The 18,326-nt window shown below is 43.4% G+C and overlaps 1 protein-coding gene across 1 annotated transcript in view; it reads right to left on the bottom strand.

The window, feature by feature from the left end:
* The window catches only part of LOC137426794 (uncharacterized), a 150,189-nt gene that overhangs the window by 93,769 nt on the left and 38,094 nt on the right, over positions 1-18,326 (bottom strand). The window contains exons 5-6 of the mRNA XM_068115692.2: positions 13,321-13,434; positions 3,417-3,530 (exon numbers count right to left, since the gene is read on the bottom strand). Of these exons, the coding sequence (XP_067971793.1) occupies positions 3,417-3,530; positions 13,321-13,434 (228 nt within the window). The remainder of the gene's footprint in view (positions 1-3,416; positions 3,531-13,320; positions 13,435-18,326) is intronic.

Below are 18,326 nucleotides of genomic sequence, written 5' to 3'. Positions count from 1 at the left end.
GTGGGAGTGCATCAGGGGTCGGTACGAAGTCCACTACTATTTGTAGCTGTGATGGAGGTGCTGGCTCAGAACGTAAAGGAGGGTTTACCGTGGGAGTTGTTGTATGCAGATGATCTGGTGTTGATTGCGGAAAGTATGGATGGACTGAAGGAAAAGATGAACACGTGGAAGGAATGTATGGAGACAAAAGGTCTGAAGGTGAATATCGGAAAGACGAAGGTGATGGCAAGTGGTAAAGCATGTGGTGAGGTGGAAAGAACTGGGAAGTAGCCCTGTGCTGTGTGTAGGAAGGGTGTCGGAGTGAACTCCATTCAGTGTACAATGTGCGCTGAGTGGGTTCATCAAAAATGTAGTGGTCTGAGAGGGTCATTAACCAGTGTGGCAGCTACATTCAAATGTAAGGTGTGCACAGAGGGAGCTGCAGATGGAGGAAATGTTGAGTTGGATCTTGGAGACGGTGTGAAGCTGGAAGGTGTGAAAACATTTTGCTACCTCGGAGACATGCTGAATGGAGAAGGTGGATCAGACTCGGCAACGGTTGCTCGAGTGAGATGTGCATGGAAGAAGTTTTGGGAATTGAGTGGCGTGCTGATGATGAGGGGAGTGTCGTTGAAGCTGAAGGGAAAGGTGTATGCTGCATGTGTGAGAAGTGTTATGATTTATGGGAGCGAGACATGGGTAATGAACGTAGAGCAGCAACGAAGGTTGGAAAGGGTGGAAATGCGAATGGTTCGACGGATGTGCGGAGTATCGTTGAGAGAGAGGAAGACAAATGATGAATTGCGAAAGATGATGGGAATAGAGCCTGTGATTGATGCTGTGAAGAGGAACAGGTTGAGATGGTTTGGTCATGTGTTGAGGAAGGATGAAAGTGACTGGTTGAGAAGAGTGATGGAAATGAATGTAGAAGGAAGTAGAAGACGGGGAAGACCGAGAAAGTCTTGGCTAAAGATGGTGGAAGAATAAATGCGGGCAAGGGGGTTAACAAGGAGAGATGCAGAAAATAGGGCAAAATGGAGAAGATTGTCATGGGGACCGCAAGGCTAACCCCCGCTCTAGCAGGGAAAATGGCCTTTTAAAATGCATGTTGTTTGTTGTTGTCCCTCGACATATCACGTGCCTTCGATATGGTCTGGCACCCCGCTCTGCTCACCAAACTCTCCTCCTTTGGTATCCATGGAAATCTCCACGCATGGTTGGCGGACTTCCTCTCTCGTCGTAGTCAACGTGTGGCCCTGAATGGGTTTCTCTCATCTCCTCTTCCTGTTCAGGCTGGAGTTCCCCCAAGGCAGTGTTCTGGGCCCTGTGCTTTTTCTGGTCTTCATCAATGATCTCTCTGACTCTCTTGAAAATCCTCTTTATCTCTTTGCTGAGGACTCCACTCTCTGCCGCTCCATTCCTCATCCCTCAGATCGGCAGTCTGCAGCCTCCTCACTCTCTGCAGACCAGGCCAAAATCACAGACTGGGCAAACAAGCGGAACATGTCTTTCAATCCTGACAAATCTCACACTCTTACGATGTCTCTCCGAAAAGACCGACTGGACAACCCTCCCATCTACTTTCTGAATAATCCTCTCCAAGAAGTTCTGTCACTCAAGCTTTTGGGTCTCACTATCTGCCATGATCTTTCCTGGGAAAACCACATTTCCAAGCTGGCCTCCAAAGCCAGTCGCCGACTGGGCATCCTCCGTCGTGCGAAGTCCTTCCTTGGCACACCTGAGCTCCTCACCACATACAAGGCTTTCATCCGCAGCTCAATGGAATACTGCTCTCCCCTCTGGGCTGGTGCTCCTGCCTCACACCTAGCTCGTCTTCACGCTGTTGAAACCAAAGCATTCAGAATCATTGGAATCTCCCGCGATGACGCTATCTCCGAGGGCCTTTCACTTACTCACCGCAGGCAGGTTGGTGGTCTTTCCGTCTTCTACCGACTCCTCTCTGGCCTTGCTCCCCCAGCTCTCTCTGGGCTCTGTCCCCCAAATATTCCTGCAGGTCGCACAAGATCTGCCTGCAACCCTCTTATGGTTAAACTGCCAAAATCAAGACTCTCTGCTCACCTTCACTCCTTCATTCCTCTTTTCTCCCACCTCTGGAACAAACTCCCTCACTCTCTTCAATCCCACTCCTCCCTCCAGGTCTTTAAAACGGCTGTTCACCACCATCTCTTATCTTCCCCAATCCAAAACCTTGATCTTTTCTACCCCCGCTAATTTCACCCCAAATCCACTTTTTTGAGGTGACTTTTGTCTTCTTTCCTGGAAGTCCTTGGTGTCCTTGCGTTGTATACCTATCCTGCCTCCCCCCAGGCCCTATCCCTCCCACACATCTCCCGATGTCCCTGCTATCAAATGTTGTGTTTGTGTGCTTCCTCCCCTTCTCTCCCCATCTTGTCGACCGCTCTCCTTTTTATATACTTTGTTTGCTTGCTTGTTTGTTTGATTTGTTTGCTTGATAAATGTTAGCTCTTTCACGAGCCTCGACTCTGTATACAACAACAACAACATGCATTTTAAGGCCATTTTCCCTGCTAGAGCGGGGGTTAGCCTTGCGGTCCCCATGACAATCTTCTCCATTTTGCCCTATTTTCTGCATCTCTCCTTGTTAACCCCCTTGCCCGCATTTCTTCTTCCACCATCTTTAGCCAAGTCTTTCTCGGTCTTCCCCGTCCTCTACTTCCTTCTACATCAATTTCCATCACTCTTCTCAACCAGTCACTTTCATCCTTCCTCAACACATGACCAAACCATCTCAGCCTGTTCCTCTTCACAGCATCAATCACAGGCAATATTACCATCATCTTTCACAATTCATCATTTGTCTTCCTCTCTCTCAACGATACTCTGCACATCCATCGAACCATTCGCATTTCCACCCTTTCCAGCCTTCGTTGCTGCTCTACGTTCATTACCCATGTCTCGCTCCCATAAATCATAACACTTCTCACACATGCAGCATACACCTTTCCCTTCAGCTTCAGCGACACTCTCCTCCTCATCAGCACGCCACTCAGTTCCCGAAACTTCTTCCATGCACATCTCACTCGAGCAACCGTTGCCGAGTCTGATCCACCTTCTCCATTCAGCATGTCTCCGAGGTAGCAAAATGTTTTCACACCTTCCAGCTTCACCCCGTCTCCAAGATCCAACTCAACATTTCCTCCATCTGCAGCTCCCTCTGTGCACACCTTACATTTGAATGTAGCTGCCACACTGGTAAATGACCCTCTCAGACCACTACATTTTTGATGAACCCACTCAGCGCACATTGTACATTGAATGGAGTTCACTCCGACACCCTTCCTGCACACAGCACACGGCCACTTCCCAGTTCTTTCCACCTCACCACATGCTTTACCACTTGCCATCACCTCGACTCTGTATACAAAAAATATATATATATATCAGCCACATATCACCTGATGACAAAGGCTCCGTTTTCACAAAGTCAGCATTCAGGACTTGATTTGACGAACATTCCTGTATGTGAACATTCCTCGTCTCACTTTCAGATCCTGTCCCAATCATTGCCTCTGCAAGAGAATACTAGCTTATCAACAGGGCTTATCATACACAGATCAACACGAGCATGGTTACTAAATGAGTGTCAAATAAATGTTAAACACGTCATTACAAAGCAATCTATATGAAATCATGTTGATGCAATTCAGGCTAAGATACATTTTGCAGGAGTAAAGCAGGAACATTCTCCTCTCATTGACCGCTCCTACTTTCTGCACTTATTAGTCTCGCCCCGGGATTTGACACAATCTCAGCCAAATTTCTTTTGAGGCCAATGAACAATTCACAAGATAGCTGAACCACCGATCACTACTGTTTCTGGTACAGGATATAGTCACGCTGAGAATTCAATGTCGTTGTTCAATACACTTTCCCTTTGCAATCTGCATGTCACCAGAATCCATAAACATTGCTGGGGAAATTGCAGCCAATTCATATTTCAAAATGTCATTAATTGTCAGCGATTCGAGAGAGTTTTATGGCTGTTACACGGGAATAAATTAATGCTGTATCAAGCACGAAATCAAAGTTCTCCCACCTTTGGAACAAACTCCCACATTCTCTTCAATCCCACTCCTTCCTCCAGGTCTTTAAAACAGTGGTTAACCATCATCTCTTGTCTTGTCTTCCCCCATCCAAAACCTTGATCATTTCTACCCCTGTTATCCACCTTTTTCAAATTCCGGCTTCTTTCCTGAAAGTCCTTGTAGTGTCCATTTGTTTTATACCGTGTAACCCCAACGGCCCTCTCTCTTCCACAGATCTACCGACATCCCTGTTCTCTACTGTTGTTGTGCTTGTGTGCTTCGCTCTCTCCACCCCTCTTGTCTCCCGCTCCCTTTATTATATGTTTTTGTGTTTTAAGTGTTAGTATAAAAAAAATGTATATTAAAAATAAAAAGTGGTGGTGCCAAATTGAGAGAAATAGCAAAATAACTGCAAGCAGAAAAATAGAGTGACCACACCATCCCACCTAGTTCTGAGAACGCGTATCCCTGTGTGGTAAACTCAACTTCCACTGCCGTTTGCCCATAAATCACAGGTTCCAAGGAACTGAGTCTCTTGGCGGAGAGCGAGAGTTCCTTACTCACGGTGGTTAAAAAGCACCACCATAGAATCCAGCAGACTCCCCAGGAATGGCTGGAGACTTGTGGAATCAATTCCGTGAGGTGCCTCGACACTGTCCTGATGCCTGGGGACCAAACCCACAATGGTGCGTCTCAGGACAGCGTAAGCGGCGAAGGAAAGGGCCAGCATGAACAACTCAGAGCGAACCTCAGCACTCTCTGCACACGCCAGCAATGCCTCGTAATCTCCAATCCCCAACTCCCGCTTCACGACCTGAGCCACACGGGAGCTGACGCCCTGGTTGTCTGCGACATAAGGGTGAAAGGTGCGAGGAGAGCTCAGCTGTTGAAGTACCAACCGAGAATGAAGGTGTGGAGGTTGAAAGAGGTGACAGTAAGGGAGGCATTAAAAGAGAGGCTGAGTAGGGTAGAGGATGATGTGGTTGAGCTTGAAAGTGGTTGGATGTCAATGAAAGATAGTCTGTTGGAAGCCGCTGGTGAGGTATGTGGATGGACAAAAGGACCACCGAGGCACTCGAAAACATGGTGGTGGGATAATGAAGTTGGAAAGAGGATTGACGAGAAGAGGAAGAAGTTCAAGGAGTGGCAGAAGGCGAAGGGTACGGAGGCAGAAAAAGCAGAGCATGAAAGTTATAAGGCAGCCAGGAAGGCTGCAAAGAAAGAGGTAGCAAAGGCGCAGGAGGCATGGAGGAAAATGTTCGGAGAACGCTTGGATTCGGAAGAGGGTCAGAGAGCGATATTCAGGATTGCAAAGCAGATAGCGAAAGAGAGGTGTGATGTGATGGGGGTGAGTTGCTTGAAGGATGAAGTGGGACAAATCGTTGTGGACCCAGATGGAATTAAAGGAAGATGGAAGAGATATATGGAAATGCTGTTGAATGCAGAGAATGAATGGGATGGCAACATAGACAGTAACCCAGTTTTAGGACCAGCAGAGAAGATAACTGAGAAGAAGTTGAGGAAGCGATAAAAGCAATGAATGAATGAAGGAATGAATGATCGTTTTAAGGCCATTTTTCCCCGCTAGTGCGGGGGTTAGCCTTGCGGGCTCCATGACAATCATGGTTCCCTGTTTGAGGCAATGTTTTTATGGCCGGATGCCCTTCCTGACGCCAACCCATAGTCGCCTCTTACGATACGCAGGGATACGGTGTACCTATTCTAAATCGGGGTACACCCCGGGAGCAATGCGAAGCGATAAAAGCAATATTATATGAATGAATATTATATGAATGAAAGACTTTTATCGAAGCGATAAAAGCAATGAAGAGTAGAAAAGCGGGAGGGCCGACGGGAGTTGTGGGAGATATGTTGAAGGCAGCAGGAAGTTGGGGTGTGAAGAGAATGACGGAGATCTGTAATCTGGTGGTGAAAGAAGGCCGCATTCCAGTGGATTGGGAACTGAGTACCCTCGTCCCTCTATACAAGGGGAAAGGTGACCCTCTGGACTGTGGCTCGTATCGAGCGATAAAGTTATTGGAGCATGGAATGAAGTTATTGGAAAGGGTGTTGGGGAGGAGGATAAGGAAGAAAGCGAAGATCGACGAAATGCAGTTTGGATTTATGCCAGGAAGAGGAACGACAGATGCGCTTTTTATTGTAAGGCAGTTGCAGGAGAAGTACACTACTCACAATAAGTTAAGGATATTGACAGGTTCTTCGGTGTATTTGGGTTATGTTGATTTTGTGTATTAGTTATGTTGAAAAAAGTTGTTGGTCCTAATTCTATGGTTATTAATGATTGTGAAAAAACACAGCATTCTTGATTTCAATACCACAACCCTAACCCCTATAAAAAAAATAAACTCACTCCCACAATATCCCTAACTTATTGTGAGTAGTGTACAGGGAGAAGAGGAAGAAGTTGTTTCTTGGGTTTATTGATCTGGAGAAAGCATTCGATAGGGTTCAATGCAAAGTAGTGACATGGGCATTGAGGAAGTTAGGAGTGGAGGAATGGTTGATCAGGGTAGTGATGGCAATGTACAAGAGCACGCACAGCTGTAAGGACGAAGGACGGGAACAGTGGTGAGTTTGAAGTGAAGGTGGGAGTGCATCAGGGGTCGGTACTAAGTCCACTACTATTTTAAGCTGTGATGGAGGTGCTGGCTCAGAACGTAAAGGAGGGTTTACCGTGGGAGTTGTTGTTTGCAGATGATCTGGTGTTGATTGCGGAAAGTATGGATGGACTGAAGGAAAAGATGAACAAGTGGAAGGAATGTATGAAGACAAAAGGTCTGAAGGTGAATATCGGAAAGACAAGGGTGATGGCAGGTGGTAAAGCATGTGGTGAGGTGGAAAGAACTGGGAAGTGGCCGTGTGCTGTGTGCAGGAAGGGTGTCGGAGTGAACTCCATTCAATGTACAATGTGCGCTGAGTGGGTTCATCAAAAATGTAATGGTCTGAGAGGGTCATTAACCAATGTGGCAGCTACATTCAAGTGTAAGGTGTGTACAGAGGGAGCTGCAGATGGAGGAAATGTTGAGTTGGATCTGGGAGACGGCGTGAAGCTGGAAGGTGTGAAAACATTTTGCTACCTAGGAGACATGCTGAATGGAGAAGGTGGATCAGACTCGGCAACGGTTGCTGGTGTGAGATGTGCATGGAAGAAGTTTCGGGAACTGAGTGGCGCGCTGATGAGGAGGGGAGTGTCGTTGAAGCTGAAGGGAGAGGTGTATGCTGCATGTGTGAGAAGTGTTATGATTTATGGGAGCGAGACATGGGTAATGAACGTAGAGCAGCAACGAAGGCTGGAAAGGGTGGAAATGCGGATGGTTCGGTGGATGTATGGAGTATCGTTGAGAGAGAGGAAGACAAATGATGAATTGCAAAAGATGATGGGAATAGAGCCTTTGATGGATGCTGTGAAGAGAAACAGGTTGAGATGGTTTGGTCATGTGTTGAGGAAGGATGAAAGTGACTGGTTGAGAAGAGTGATGGAAATGAATGTAGAAGGAAGTAGAGGATGGGGAAGACCGAGAAAGACTTGGCTGAAGATGGTGGAAGAAGAAATGCGGGCAAGGGGGTTAACAAGGGGAGATGCATAAAATAGGGCAAAATGGAGAAGATTGTCATGGGGACCGCAAGGCTAACCCTCGCTCTAGCAGGGAAAATGGCCTTAAAATGCATGTTGTTGTTGTTGTTGTCACAAGGGGATTTAGAGATATTCTCTCTGAGTGCTGTCATTTCTGTACTTGAGTTTTTATTTGATGTTTTTTGGTACTTTTGATACTTTGGTACTTTTTGGTCCTTTGTTTGTATTAAAGTCAGTTTATCTCTCCGAGTAAAAACGCTTCATAGTCAAACCACGAGAGGACATTTAATTTTTCCACGACAGAAGTTAGCCGATATATCTGCAGCGAATCAGTTTTTGTACCTTTTATGCAATGCCGTGACGTTGGCTGACTTCTAAACACATGAAATGGTGCAAGAGCAACCGAGTAGGTTTTTAGGGCAAGTGAGCGACTGCCATCCGGTCCAATTGCAGTCAAGGATTGCCAGAAACCTCTCCACATTCTCAGGAGAAAAAAGTCCAGGAGCAGTTGGGTATCGAGGATGAGTGGCTGGGGTCACATAATTTGGAAACAAACACAGAATTGAGGCATTCAGCCTTCTCATGAGCGGAGTCAGCTGTGGTACCATTTGAAGTGAGGGAAGGGATAGAGGGGCGCATACAATGGAGACAGACTAAACAAGGCGCCACCAGCTTTTGGAGGGAGACAAGTCTGAAAGTTCAATCTTGAAGTTGGACAGATGTCATTTTCCAGCTCTCCTGATTGGGCACACATTTGTTTTGGCCTTTTTGGAATGATATGATATTGTGGGATGAAGATATGGGAGACGGGAGGGTGCGGGCCGAGGGAAAAGCGGAGAGTGGTGACATGAGGGGAAATCTTTGAGGCCTTCCAAGGAGGAAACTTTGAGAGAGTGGTTTGAAGGGAGATGCAGAAAGAGGAGACATGAAGTGGAGGGATGCTGAAGTGTTGGACACATAGAAGGGGTGGAATTGGAATGACGCAGGCTTGTCAGAGATATGCAGGAGTGTAATAGTGTACTGACTATGGAGGGGCTTAACACTGTGAAAGGATGTGAATGGGATTTGACTGTCATGAGCAAACAACCTCTGCAACCAGGATTTCTCAAGATTCCCAAACTGGACATATGGGGACAAAGATCATGGAATGGGTGGAAGGAATTTTTGTGGAAGGCACCGAAAAACGTGGTGCTGGCTAAGTTGGCCAGGTGGAGGAGGAGGGTTGGTGCACCAAGCGTTTAGATGATAGAGAGATTTGTAAAATATTGAGTTGATCGACAGATTTGTAAAATATTTAGGTGATAGAGAGATTTGTAAAATATTGAGGTGATAGAGAGAGTTGTAAAATATTTAGGTGATAGATTTGTAAAATATTTAGGTGATAGATTTGTAAAATATTTAGGTGAGAGACAGATTTGTAAAATATTTAGGTGATCGAGAGATTTGTCTAATATTTAGGTGATCGAGAGATTTGTAAAATATTTAGGTGATCGAGAGATTTGTAAAACATTTACGTGATAGAGTGATTTGTAAAATATTTAGGTGATAGAGAGATTTGTAAAATATTCAGGTGATGGAGAGATTTGGAAAATATTTAGGTGATAGACAGATTTGTAAAATATTTAGGTGATGGAGAGATTTGTAAAATATTTATGTAATAGAGAGATTTGTAAAATATTTATGTGATGGAGAGATTTGTAAAATATTTAGGTGATCGACAGATTTGTAAAATATTTAGGTGATCGACAGATTTGTAAAATATTTATGTGATAGAGAGATTTGTAAAATATTGATGTGATAGACAGATTTGTAAAATATTGATGTGATAGACATTTGTTAAATATTTATGTGATAGAGATTTGCAAAATATTTATGTGACAGACAGATTTGTAAAATATTTAGGTGATGGAGAGATTTGTAAAATATTTATGTGATAGAGAGATTTGTAAAATATTTATGTGATAGAGAGATTTGGAAAATATTTATATGACAGACAGATTTGTAAAATATTTACGTGATAGAGAGATTTGTAAAATATTTATGTGATCGAGAGATTTGTAAAATATTTAGGTGATAGAGTGATTTGTAAAATATTTAGGTGATAGACAGATTTGTAAAATATTTATGTGATAGAGAGATTTGTAAAATATTTATGTGATAGAGATTTGTAAAATATTTATGTGATAGACAGATTTGTAAAATATTTAGGTGATAGAGAGATTTGTAAAATATTTATGTGATGGAGAGATTTGTAAAATATTTATGTGATAGAGAGATTTGTAAAATATTTATGTGATAGAGAGATTTGTAAAATATTTATGTGATAGAGAGATTTGTAAAATATTTATGTGATAGACAGATTTGTAAAATATTTATGTGATAGAGAGATTTGTAAAATATTTACATGATAGAGAGATTTGTAAAATATTTATGTGATCGACAGATTTGTAAAATATTTATGTGATAGAGAGATTTGTAAAATATTTCGATGATAGATTGATTTGTAAAATATTTATGTGATAGAGAGATTTGTAAAATATTTATGTGACAGAGAGATTTGTAAAATATTTATGTGACAGAGAGATTTGTAAAATATTTAGGTGATAGAGAGATTTGTAAAATATTTATGTGATCGAGAGATTTGTAAAATATTTAGGTGATAGACAGATTTGTAAAATATTTATGTGATAGAAGAGATTTGTAAAATATTTATGTGCTAGAGAGATTTGTAAAATATTTATGTGATAGAGAGATTTGTAAAATATTTATGTGACAGAGAGATTTGTAAAATATTTATGTGATAGATTTGTAAAATATTTAGGTGATAGAGAGATTTGTAAAATATTTATGTGATAGATTTGTAAAATATTTATGTGATAGAGAGATTTGTAAAATATTTATGTGATAGATTTGTAAAATATTTATGTGACAGAGAGATTTGTAAAATATTTATGTGATAGATTTGTAAAATATTTATGTGATAGAGAGATTTGTAAAATATTTATGTGATAGATTTGTAAAATATTTATGTGACAGAGAGATTTGTAAAATATTTATGTGATAGATTTGTAAAATATTTATGTGATAGAGAGATTTGTAAAATATTTATGTGATAGATTTGTAAAATATTTATGTGACAGAGAGATTTGTAAAATATTTATGTGATAGATTTGTAAAATATTTATGTGATAGAGAGATTTGTAAAATATTTATGTGATAGATTTGTAAAATATTTATGTGACAGAGAGATTTGTAAAATATTTATGTGATAGATTTGTAAAATATTTATGTGATAGACAGATTTGTAAAATATTTAGGTGATCGAGAGATTTGTAAAATATTTAGGTGATAGAGAGATTTGTAAAAAAAATAAGAGGAAAAGGAATAGATTATCACAAAGAAAAATACTTGGGGTACTCATTAAAGAAAAATAATGAAACTGAAGCATTTTAAAATGTTTTGAAAAGCTTTTAAAAGAAGGAGCATTTCCTTAAATGAAGATTCAGTTTGGAGATGTACGAGAAAAATTTCAGTTTTGGCGATATTTTTGGAAAATATTCCACAATGCAAGTGGGCGGGTAAAGGTGAGTAGAGACAACAGTAAATTTGAGTCTCTGTGTTTGGTAGTTTCTCTGAAAATCTCTCTTGATAAACAATGAGGAGCCGGGCTTAAGCTCGAGCCAGGTGTGACATGTGGAGACAAATGTTAACCTGGCGATAATACCATCTTACCCTGACCCATCTTACCCTTATCTATATAATAATAGACTGGTCCCTCTGCAATTCACTGCTGATTCGTCGGATTTAGTCACATGCTTAAGTGAGAATGGAGTCTGATGCTCATGCCGAGGAGACGTGTTTTCTTATGTTGTAACGACAGTGTTTTGTCCTCAAATACAAATGAAAGTTCTTCAAAGCTCATCACTGAGTATTTATTTGTTGTTAGTTCATTTGAAATCTGGTTGGACATGCGGTGAAGTGCACGGACAGCTTGTGCGTCAAGAGTGATGCCCTCGGGAAGGCCTCGGCCCGATCGGAGCAGTGAGCATTCATGTTGTACGGCTGACATCTGGTACTCGACGCATCCTTGTCGGTATTAACAAAACCCGACGCTCGGCGCACCCAGAATTAGTGCACTCGGAGATTGACACATGCACACGGTGATCAGAGGCGGCCGAGGCAACGTTAACAGACCAAGGAACGTTACGTGTTACACCAGGCTCACATAACTTTCCCTCTTTGAGCTTTGTCATGGTTCAGCGGTGAGTGATCCAGAATCACTACCTGGCATTGCTTGGCCATATGCAGTCTGCATTCTTCGACCGCAGAGTCCACCTCTGTTCGGACAACTTCACTGACTGCAACAACACAGGATGAAGTCATCAGGAGGAACCTGGATCGGATTCGAGTTTCAGCTGCTACTCCTCTACCCTCAAATCCATCCAGGTGCAGCCAAGCGAACATTATAGAAAACTTACTGCAAGAATTGACTTCTCCTTAGACAGATGGATATAAAAAGGGACAAAGAAAAAGCAAGAATTAGAATGAAAAAAGAGAACTCTGAAAAAGTAGAAAGTAGTATGAAAGGAACAAAGATGTTGGGAAGAAGTCAGATAGCTAGATTTCAGCAGTTAGTCCCCAGGCTCCAACACAGCAACATATAAAATCTACCAGAGGTCTGTCAGTGGGGAAGCACAGCCCACACAGCATCAAGATATGAAAGAAACATAATCAAACGAAAAACCAAATGATGCATTGGAGTCATCAGAAGGAACCTGAATAAGCAAACAGCAAATGTGGAGTCATCAGGAGGAAACTGGATAGGATTCGGGTTTCAGCCGCTACTCCACTACCCTCAAACACATTCAGGTGCAGTTAAGTGAACGTTACAGAAAAAATTCTGCAAGAATTCTCTTCTCCTCAGACAGACAGATAAAGAAGGAGAGAAATAAAGAAAAAGAAATTTTTTTAACCATAAAGGGAAATGTGGAAATAAATGTGAAAGCAACAAAGAGCAGAGTGTTTCTTTCCCACAATGAAGCATCTGGAATGCAAAAGCAATCGATCGTTAAACCTTTGAGAAAAAAAGTTTGCTTCTATTGTTCCTAATCTGAAGATAATTCCCAAGGACATGAACACAAGTGTTTTGGAAATAGAAAATGTATAAAACAACAGTATTTGAGTAAACATTTAAACATCCTGGTGCTTGCTGGTAGTAAGTGGAGATCCACCCATCAGAAAGAGCAGGCCCTTGTGTGCCAAGTGCCCTACCTTAACCAGATTCCAGGTTCCTGCCCTATCTTACCTACAGCAATGCTGCAGAATGGTGACCTTTCCTGGGTTGGTTCTCAATGGCGGAAACGTTCACTAATTATTATACGTACCCTACTACCTTCTGGGTAGTACGGGCCAGTAGGCAAGCTTACCGATGGTGGGCTAACAGACAGGTTTTCTTTTCCCTCAAAATTAATAAAAGATCATCACTGCTTTCCTTAATTTCCCCCAACTTCCTGTTACTCAAGTCCAATCACATACAGCACCTGTCAACCTCGAAAGTAAAACATCATCAGTTTAATTGCACGTGACCTTCAAAAATCATGACAGAAGACACTTCACGCTGCCACGAGCTTTTGGTGACAAATAAGAACACTCATATAGAGTATATCAGTGACATATCACCTGATGACAAAGGCTCCGTTTTCACAAAGTCAGCATTCAGTACTTGATTTGACGAACATTCCTGTATGTGAACATTCCTCGTCTCACTTTCAGGTCCTGTCCCAATCATTGCCTCTGCAAGAGAATACCAGCTTATCAACAGGGCTTATCATAAACAGATTAACACGAGCATGGTTACTAAATGAGTGTCAAATAAATGTTCAACACGTCATTACAAAGCAATCTATGTGAAATCATGTTGATGAAATTCAGGCTAAGATACATTTTGCAGGAGTAAAGCAGGAACATTCTCCTCTCATTGATCGCTCCCACTTTCTGCACTTATTAGTCTCGCCCTGGGATTTGACACAATCTCAGCCAAATTTATTTTGAGGCCAATGAACAATTCACAAGATAGCTGAACCACCGATCACTACTGTTTCTGGTACAGGATATAGTCACGCTGAGAATTCAATGTCGTTGTTCAATACACTTTCCCTTTGCAATCTGCATGTCACCAGAATCCATAAACATTGCTGGGGAAATTGCAGCCAATTCATATTTCAAAATGTCATTAATTGTCAGCGATTCGAGAAAGTTTTATGGCTGTTACACGGGAATAAATTAATGCTGTATCAAGCACGTCCAAATCTCCAACTTTGACTGAAAGTCAAAGTTCTCCCACCTTTGGAACAAACTCCCACATTCTCTTCAATCCCACTCCTTCCTCCAGGTCTTTAAAACAGTGGTTAACCGTCATCTCTTGTCTTGTCTTCCCCCATCCAAAACCTTGATCATTTCTACCCCCGTTATCCACCTTTTTCAAATTCTGGCTTCTTTCCTGAAAGTCCTTGTAGTGTCCATTTGTTTTATACCGTGTAACCCCAACGGCCCTCTCTCTTCCACAGATCTACCGACGTCCCTGTTCTCCACTGTTGTTGTGCTTGTGTGCTTTCCTCTCTCCCCCCCTCTTGTCTCCCGCTCCCTTTATTATATGTTTTTGTGTTTTAAGTGTTAGTATAAACAAAATGTATATTGAAAATAAAACGTGGTGGTGCCAAATTGAGAGAAATAGCAAAATAACTGCAAGCAGAAAAATAGTGACCACACCATCCCACCTAATTCTGAGAACACGTATCCCTGTGTGGTAAACTCAGCTTCCACTGCCGTTTGCCCATAAATCATAGGTTCCAAGGAACTGAGTCTCTTGGCGGACAGCGAGAGTTCCTTACTCACGGTGGTTAAAAAGCACCACCATAGAATCCAGCAGACTCCCCAGGAATGGCTGGAGACTTGGGGAATCAATTCCGTGAGGTGCCTCGACACTGTCCTGATGCCTGGGAAGCAAACCCTCAATGGCGCGTCTCAGCACAGCGTAAGCGGCGAAGGAAAGGCGCTCCCGGGCCAGCATGAAAAACTCAGAGCGAACCTCAGCACTCTCTGCACACGCCAGCAATGCCTCGTAATCTTCAATCCCCAACTCCCGCTTCACGACCTGAGCCAAACAGGAGCTGACGCCCTGGTTGTCTGCGACATAAGGGTGAAAGGTGCGAGGAGAGCTCGGCGGGTGAAGTACCAACCGAGAATGAAGGTGTGCAGGTTGAAAGAGGTGACAGTAAGGGAGGCATTAAAAGAGAGGCTGAGTAGGGTAGAGGATGATGTGGTTGAGCTTGAAAGTGGTTGGATGTCAATGAAAGATAGTCTGTTGGAAGCCGTTGGTGAGGTATGTGGATGGACAAAAGGACCACCGAGGCACTCAAAAACATGGTGGTGGGATGATGAAGTTGGAAAGAGGATTGACGAGAAGAGGAAGAAGTTCAAGGAGTGGCAGAAGGCAAAGGGTACGGAGGCAGAAAAAGCAGAGCATGAAAGTTATAAGGCAGCCAAGAAGGCTGCAAAGAAAGAGGTAGCAAAGGGGCAGGAGGCATGGAGGAAAATGTTCGGAAAACGCTTGGATTCGGAAGAGGGTCAGAGAGCGGTATTCAGGATTGCAAAGCAGATAGCGAAAGAGAGGTGTGATGTGATGGGGGTGAGTTGCTTGAAGGATGAAGTGGGACAAATCGTTGTGGACCCAGATGGAATTAAAGGAAGATGGAAGAGATATATGGAAATGCTGTTGAATGCAGAGAATGAATGGGATGGCAACATAGAGAGTAACCCAGTTTTAGGACCGGCAAAGAAGATAACTGAGAAGAAGTTGAGGAAGCGATAAAAGCAATGAATGAATGAATGAATGATCGTTTTAAGGCCATTTTTCCCCGCTAGTGCGGTGGTTAGCCTTGCGGGCCCCATGACAATCATGGTTCCCTGTTTAAGGCAATGTTTTTATGACCGGATGCCCTTCCTGACGCCAACCCTTAGTCGCCTCTTACGATACGCAGGGATACGGTGCACTTATTCTAAATCGGGGTACACACCAGGAGCAATGCGAAGCGATAAAAGCAATGTAGAGTAGAAAAGCGGGAGGGCTGACGGGAATTGTGGGAGATATGTTGAAGGCAGCAGGAAGTTGGGGTGTGAAGAGAATGACAGAGATCTGTAATCTGGTGGTGAAAGAAGGCTGCATTCCAGTGGATTGGGAACTGAGTACCCTCGTCCCTCTATACATGGGGAAAGGTGACCCTCTGGACTGTGGCTCGTATCGAGCGATAAAGTTATTGGAGCATGGAATGAAGGTATTGGAAAGGGTGTTGGAGAGGAGGGTAAGGAAGAAAGCGAAGATCGACGAAATGCAGTTTGGATTTATGCCAGGAAGAGGAACGACAGACGCGCTTTTTATTGTAAGGCAGTTGCTGGGGAAGTACATGGAGAAGTGGAAGAAGTTGTTTCTTGGGTTTGTTGATCTGGAGAAAGCATTCGACAGGGTTCAACACGAAGTAGTGACATGGGCATTGAGGAAGTTAGGAGTGGAGGAATGGTTGATCAGAGTAGTGATGGCAATGTACAAAAGTGTAATGCACAGCTGTAAGGACGAAGGACGGGAACAGTGGTGAGTTTGAGTTGAAGGTGGGAGTGCATCAGGGGTCGGTACTAAGTCCACTACTATTTGTAGCTGTGATGGTGGTGCTGGCTCAGAACGTAAAGGAGGGTTTACCGTGGGAGTTGTTGTATGCAGATGATCTGGTGTTGATTGCGGAAAGTATGGATGGACTGAAGGAAAAGATGAACAAGTGGAAGGAATGTATGGAGACAAAAGGTCTGAAGGTGAATATCGGAAAGACGAAGGTGATGGCAAGTGGTAAAGCATGTGGTGAGGTGGAAAGAACTGGGAAGTGGCCGTGTGCAGGAAGGGTGTCGGTGGAAAGAATCCCCCCCCCACGCCCCCACCCTCTTTCCGCCAACGGCCCTTTCTCTTCCACAGATCTATCGACGTCCCTGTTCTCTACTGTTGTTGTGCTTGTTTGCTTCCCTCTCTCCACCCCCCCCCCCCCTCTCTTGTCTCACGCTCCCTTTATTATATGTTTTTGTGTTTTAAGTGTTGGTATAAAAAAAAAGTATATTAAAAATAAAAAGCTCCCCACGCCCCCACCCTTGGGGATCTTGGGATCTTGGAGACGGCGGCAGGGATTTTCGAAGCTCCACACGGTCTCCACGTTTTTCGAAGTTAAGTCTATTCACAATTGTATTTTGTCGAAACTGTATTTATCTTTCGGTGTGTGAAGTTATTGTGTGCAACTTTGGTTGTTTCTCGGTGTTTATCTTTCATAAATTGATCGTCTGTTTGCCGTGTCGCGAGCAAGGCCTTGTACAGTGTGCACTGTACAACCTTGAGGCTTTGTTTTTCTCTCAGTGGTCCGTCGTTTGTGATCCAATAACTTTCGTTCTCTGTATTCCCACTTCCCAGTCTTTTCACCCATAGCCTACTTCCTTGTGTAAATCTCAACTCAAAAAAAAAAAAAAAAAAAAAAAAAAAAAAAAAAAACATTTCCTTCTCTGTTCTCATTCCTTTATTCATTCTTATTCGTTCGTTCGTTCTTCGACCACGTGTTTCTCCCCCATTTCCCCAGATAGTTTTCACTCATTAACCTTCAATGTTTACACTTTCCCCTCAAGTTATGTATTCCGTCATATTTTATAACACCTTTTTCTTCTTCTTCTTTAAAAGGCTGCTTTCGACTTGCTCACCAAATCAATTCATCCCAAAAAAAATATCCATCTCCTATAGTGCCTTTGTTCTACATTCCCTAAACTCTCCTGCACTCCATCCTCCATCCAGCGTCCTTAAACGTATTTTTAACTCGAAGGTCACAAGAAACTCATTTTGCAATAAATGTTCGTTTCCCATAAATCGTACACTTTCAAAAATCCAATCTCACCCCTCCCCTCCAAATCTTCCCCATAACCCCTCCCCTCCAAATCTTCCCCATCACCCCTCCCCTCCAAATCTTCCCCATCACCCATCCCTTTCAAATCTCCCCCCTTGCCCCCTCCCTCCTAAACTACTCCCTCACCCCTCCCCGCCAAGACGCCCCCTCGCCCCTCCCCTCCTAGACTCCTGCCTCACCCCTCCCCTCCAAATCTCCCCCATATCCCATCCCTTTCAAATCCCTCCCCTTGTCCCTTCCCTCCCAAACTCCCCCCTCACCCCTCCCCTTCAAATCTCCCCACCCTCATTGCTTCTCAATTTCCCCCCGCTCACTCCCCCTCCTCAAAGCGTCCTCCCCGCTTCTTCCCCCTTCAAACTCTCACCTCCATCTCCCCCAACCTTCTGCCTCGCTCTTCCCCCTCCTCAAATAACACCTCATTGTGGCTCACCCAATCACCATCAAACCTTTTGTCCGCCCCATCCTTCCCTTTCTCCGAGCTATTCTGAAATCTCTGACACACCTTCAACAGCTCTCCCTACCTCTTCCACCTCTTCCACATCTTACCCTACCCCTCCTCCCCCCTGTTCTGTATCTGATGCTCCCCCTTCCTCTTCATTAACGGTATGGACCTCAAACATCCGGGGCCTTCGTTCAAACTTAACTGATCTCTCCATACAGGTTGCTTCTGTCAAACCAGACGTGATCTGCTTAACAGAAACT

The sequence above is a fragment of the Myxine glutinosa genome, chromosome 5 (assembly GCF_964187855.1).
Source record: "Myxine glutinosa chromosome 5, kmMyxGlut1.1, whole genome shotgun sequence".
Taxonomy (NCBI): Eukaryota; Metazoa; Chordata; class Myxini; order Myxiniformes; family Myxinidae; genus Myxine; species Myxine glutinosa.
Note: the sequence above shows the minus strand (reverse complement) of the source record. Positions and strands in the feature narration are given on the sequence as shown.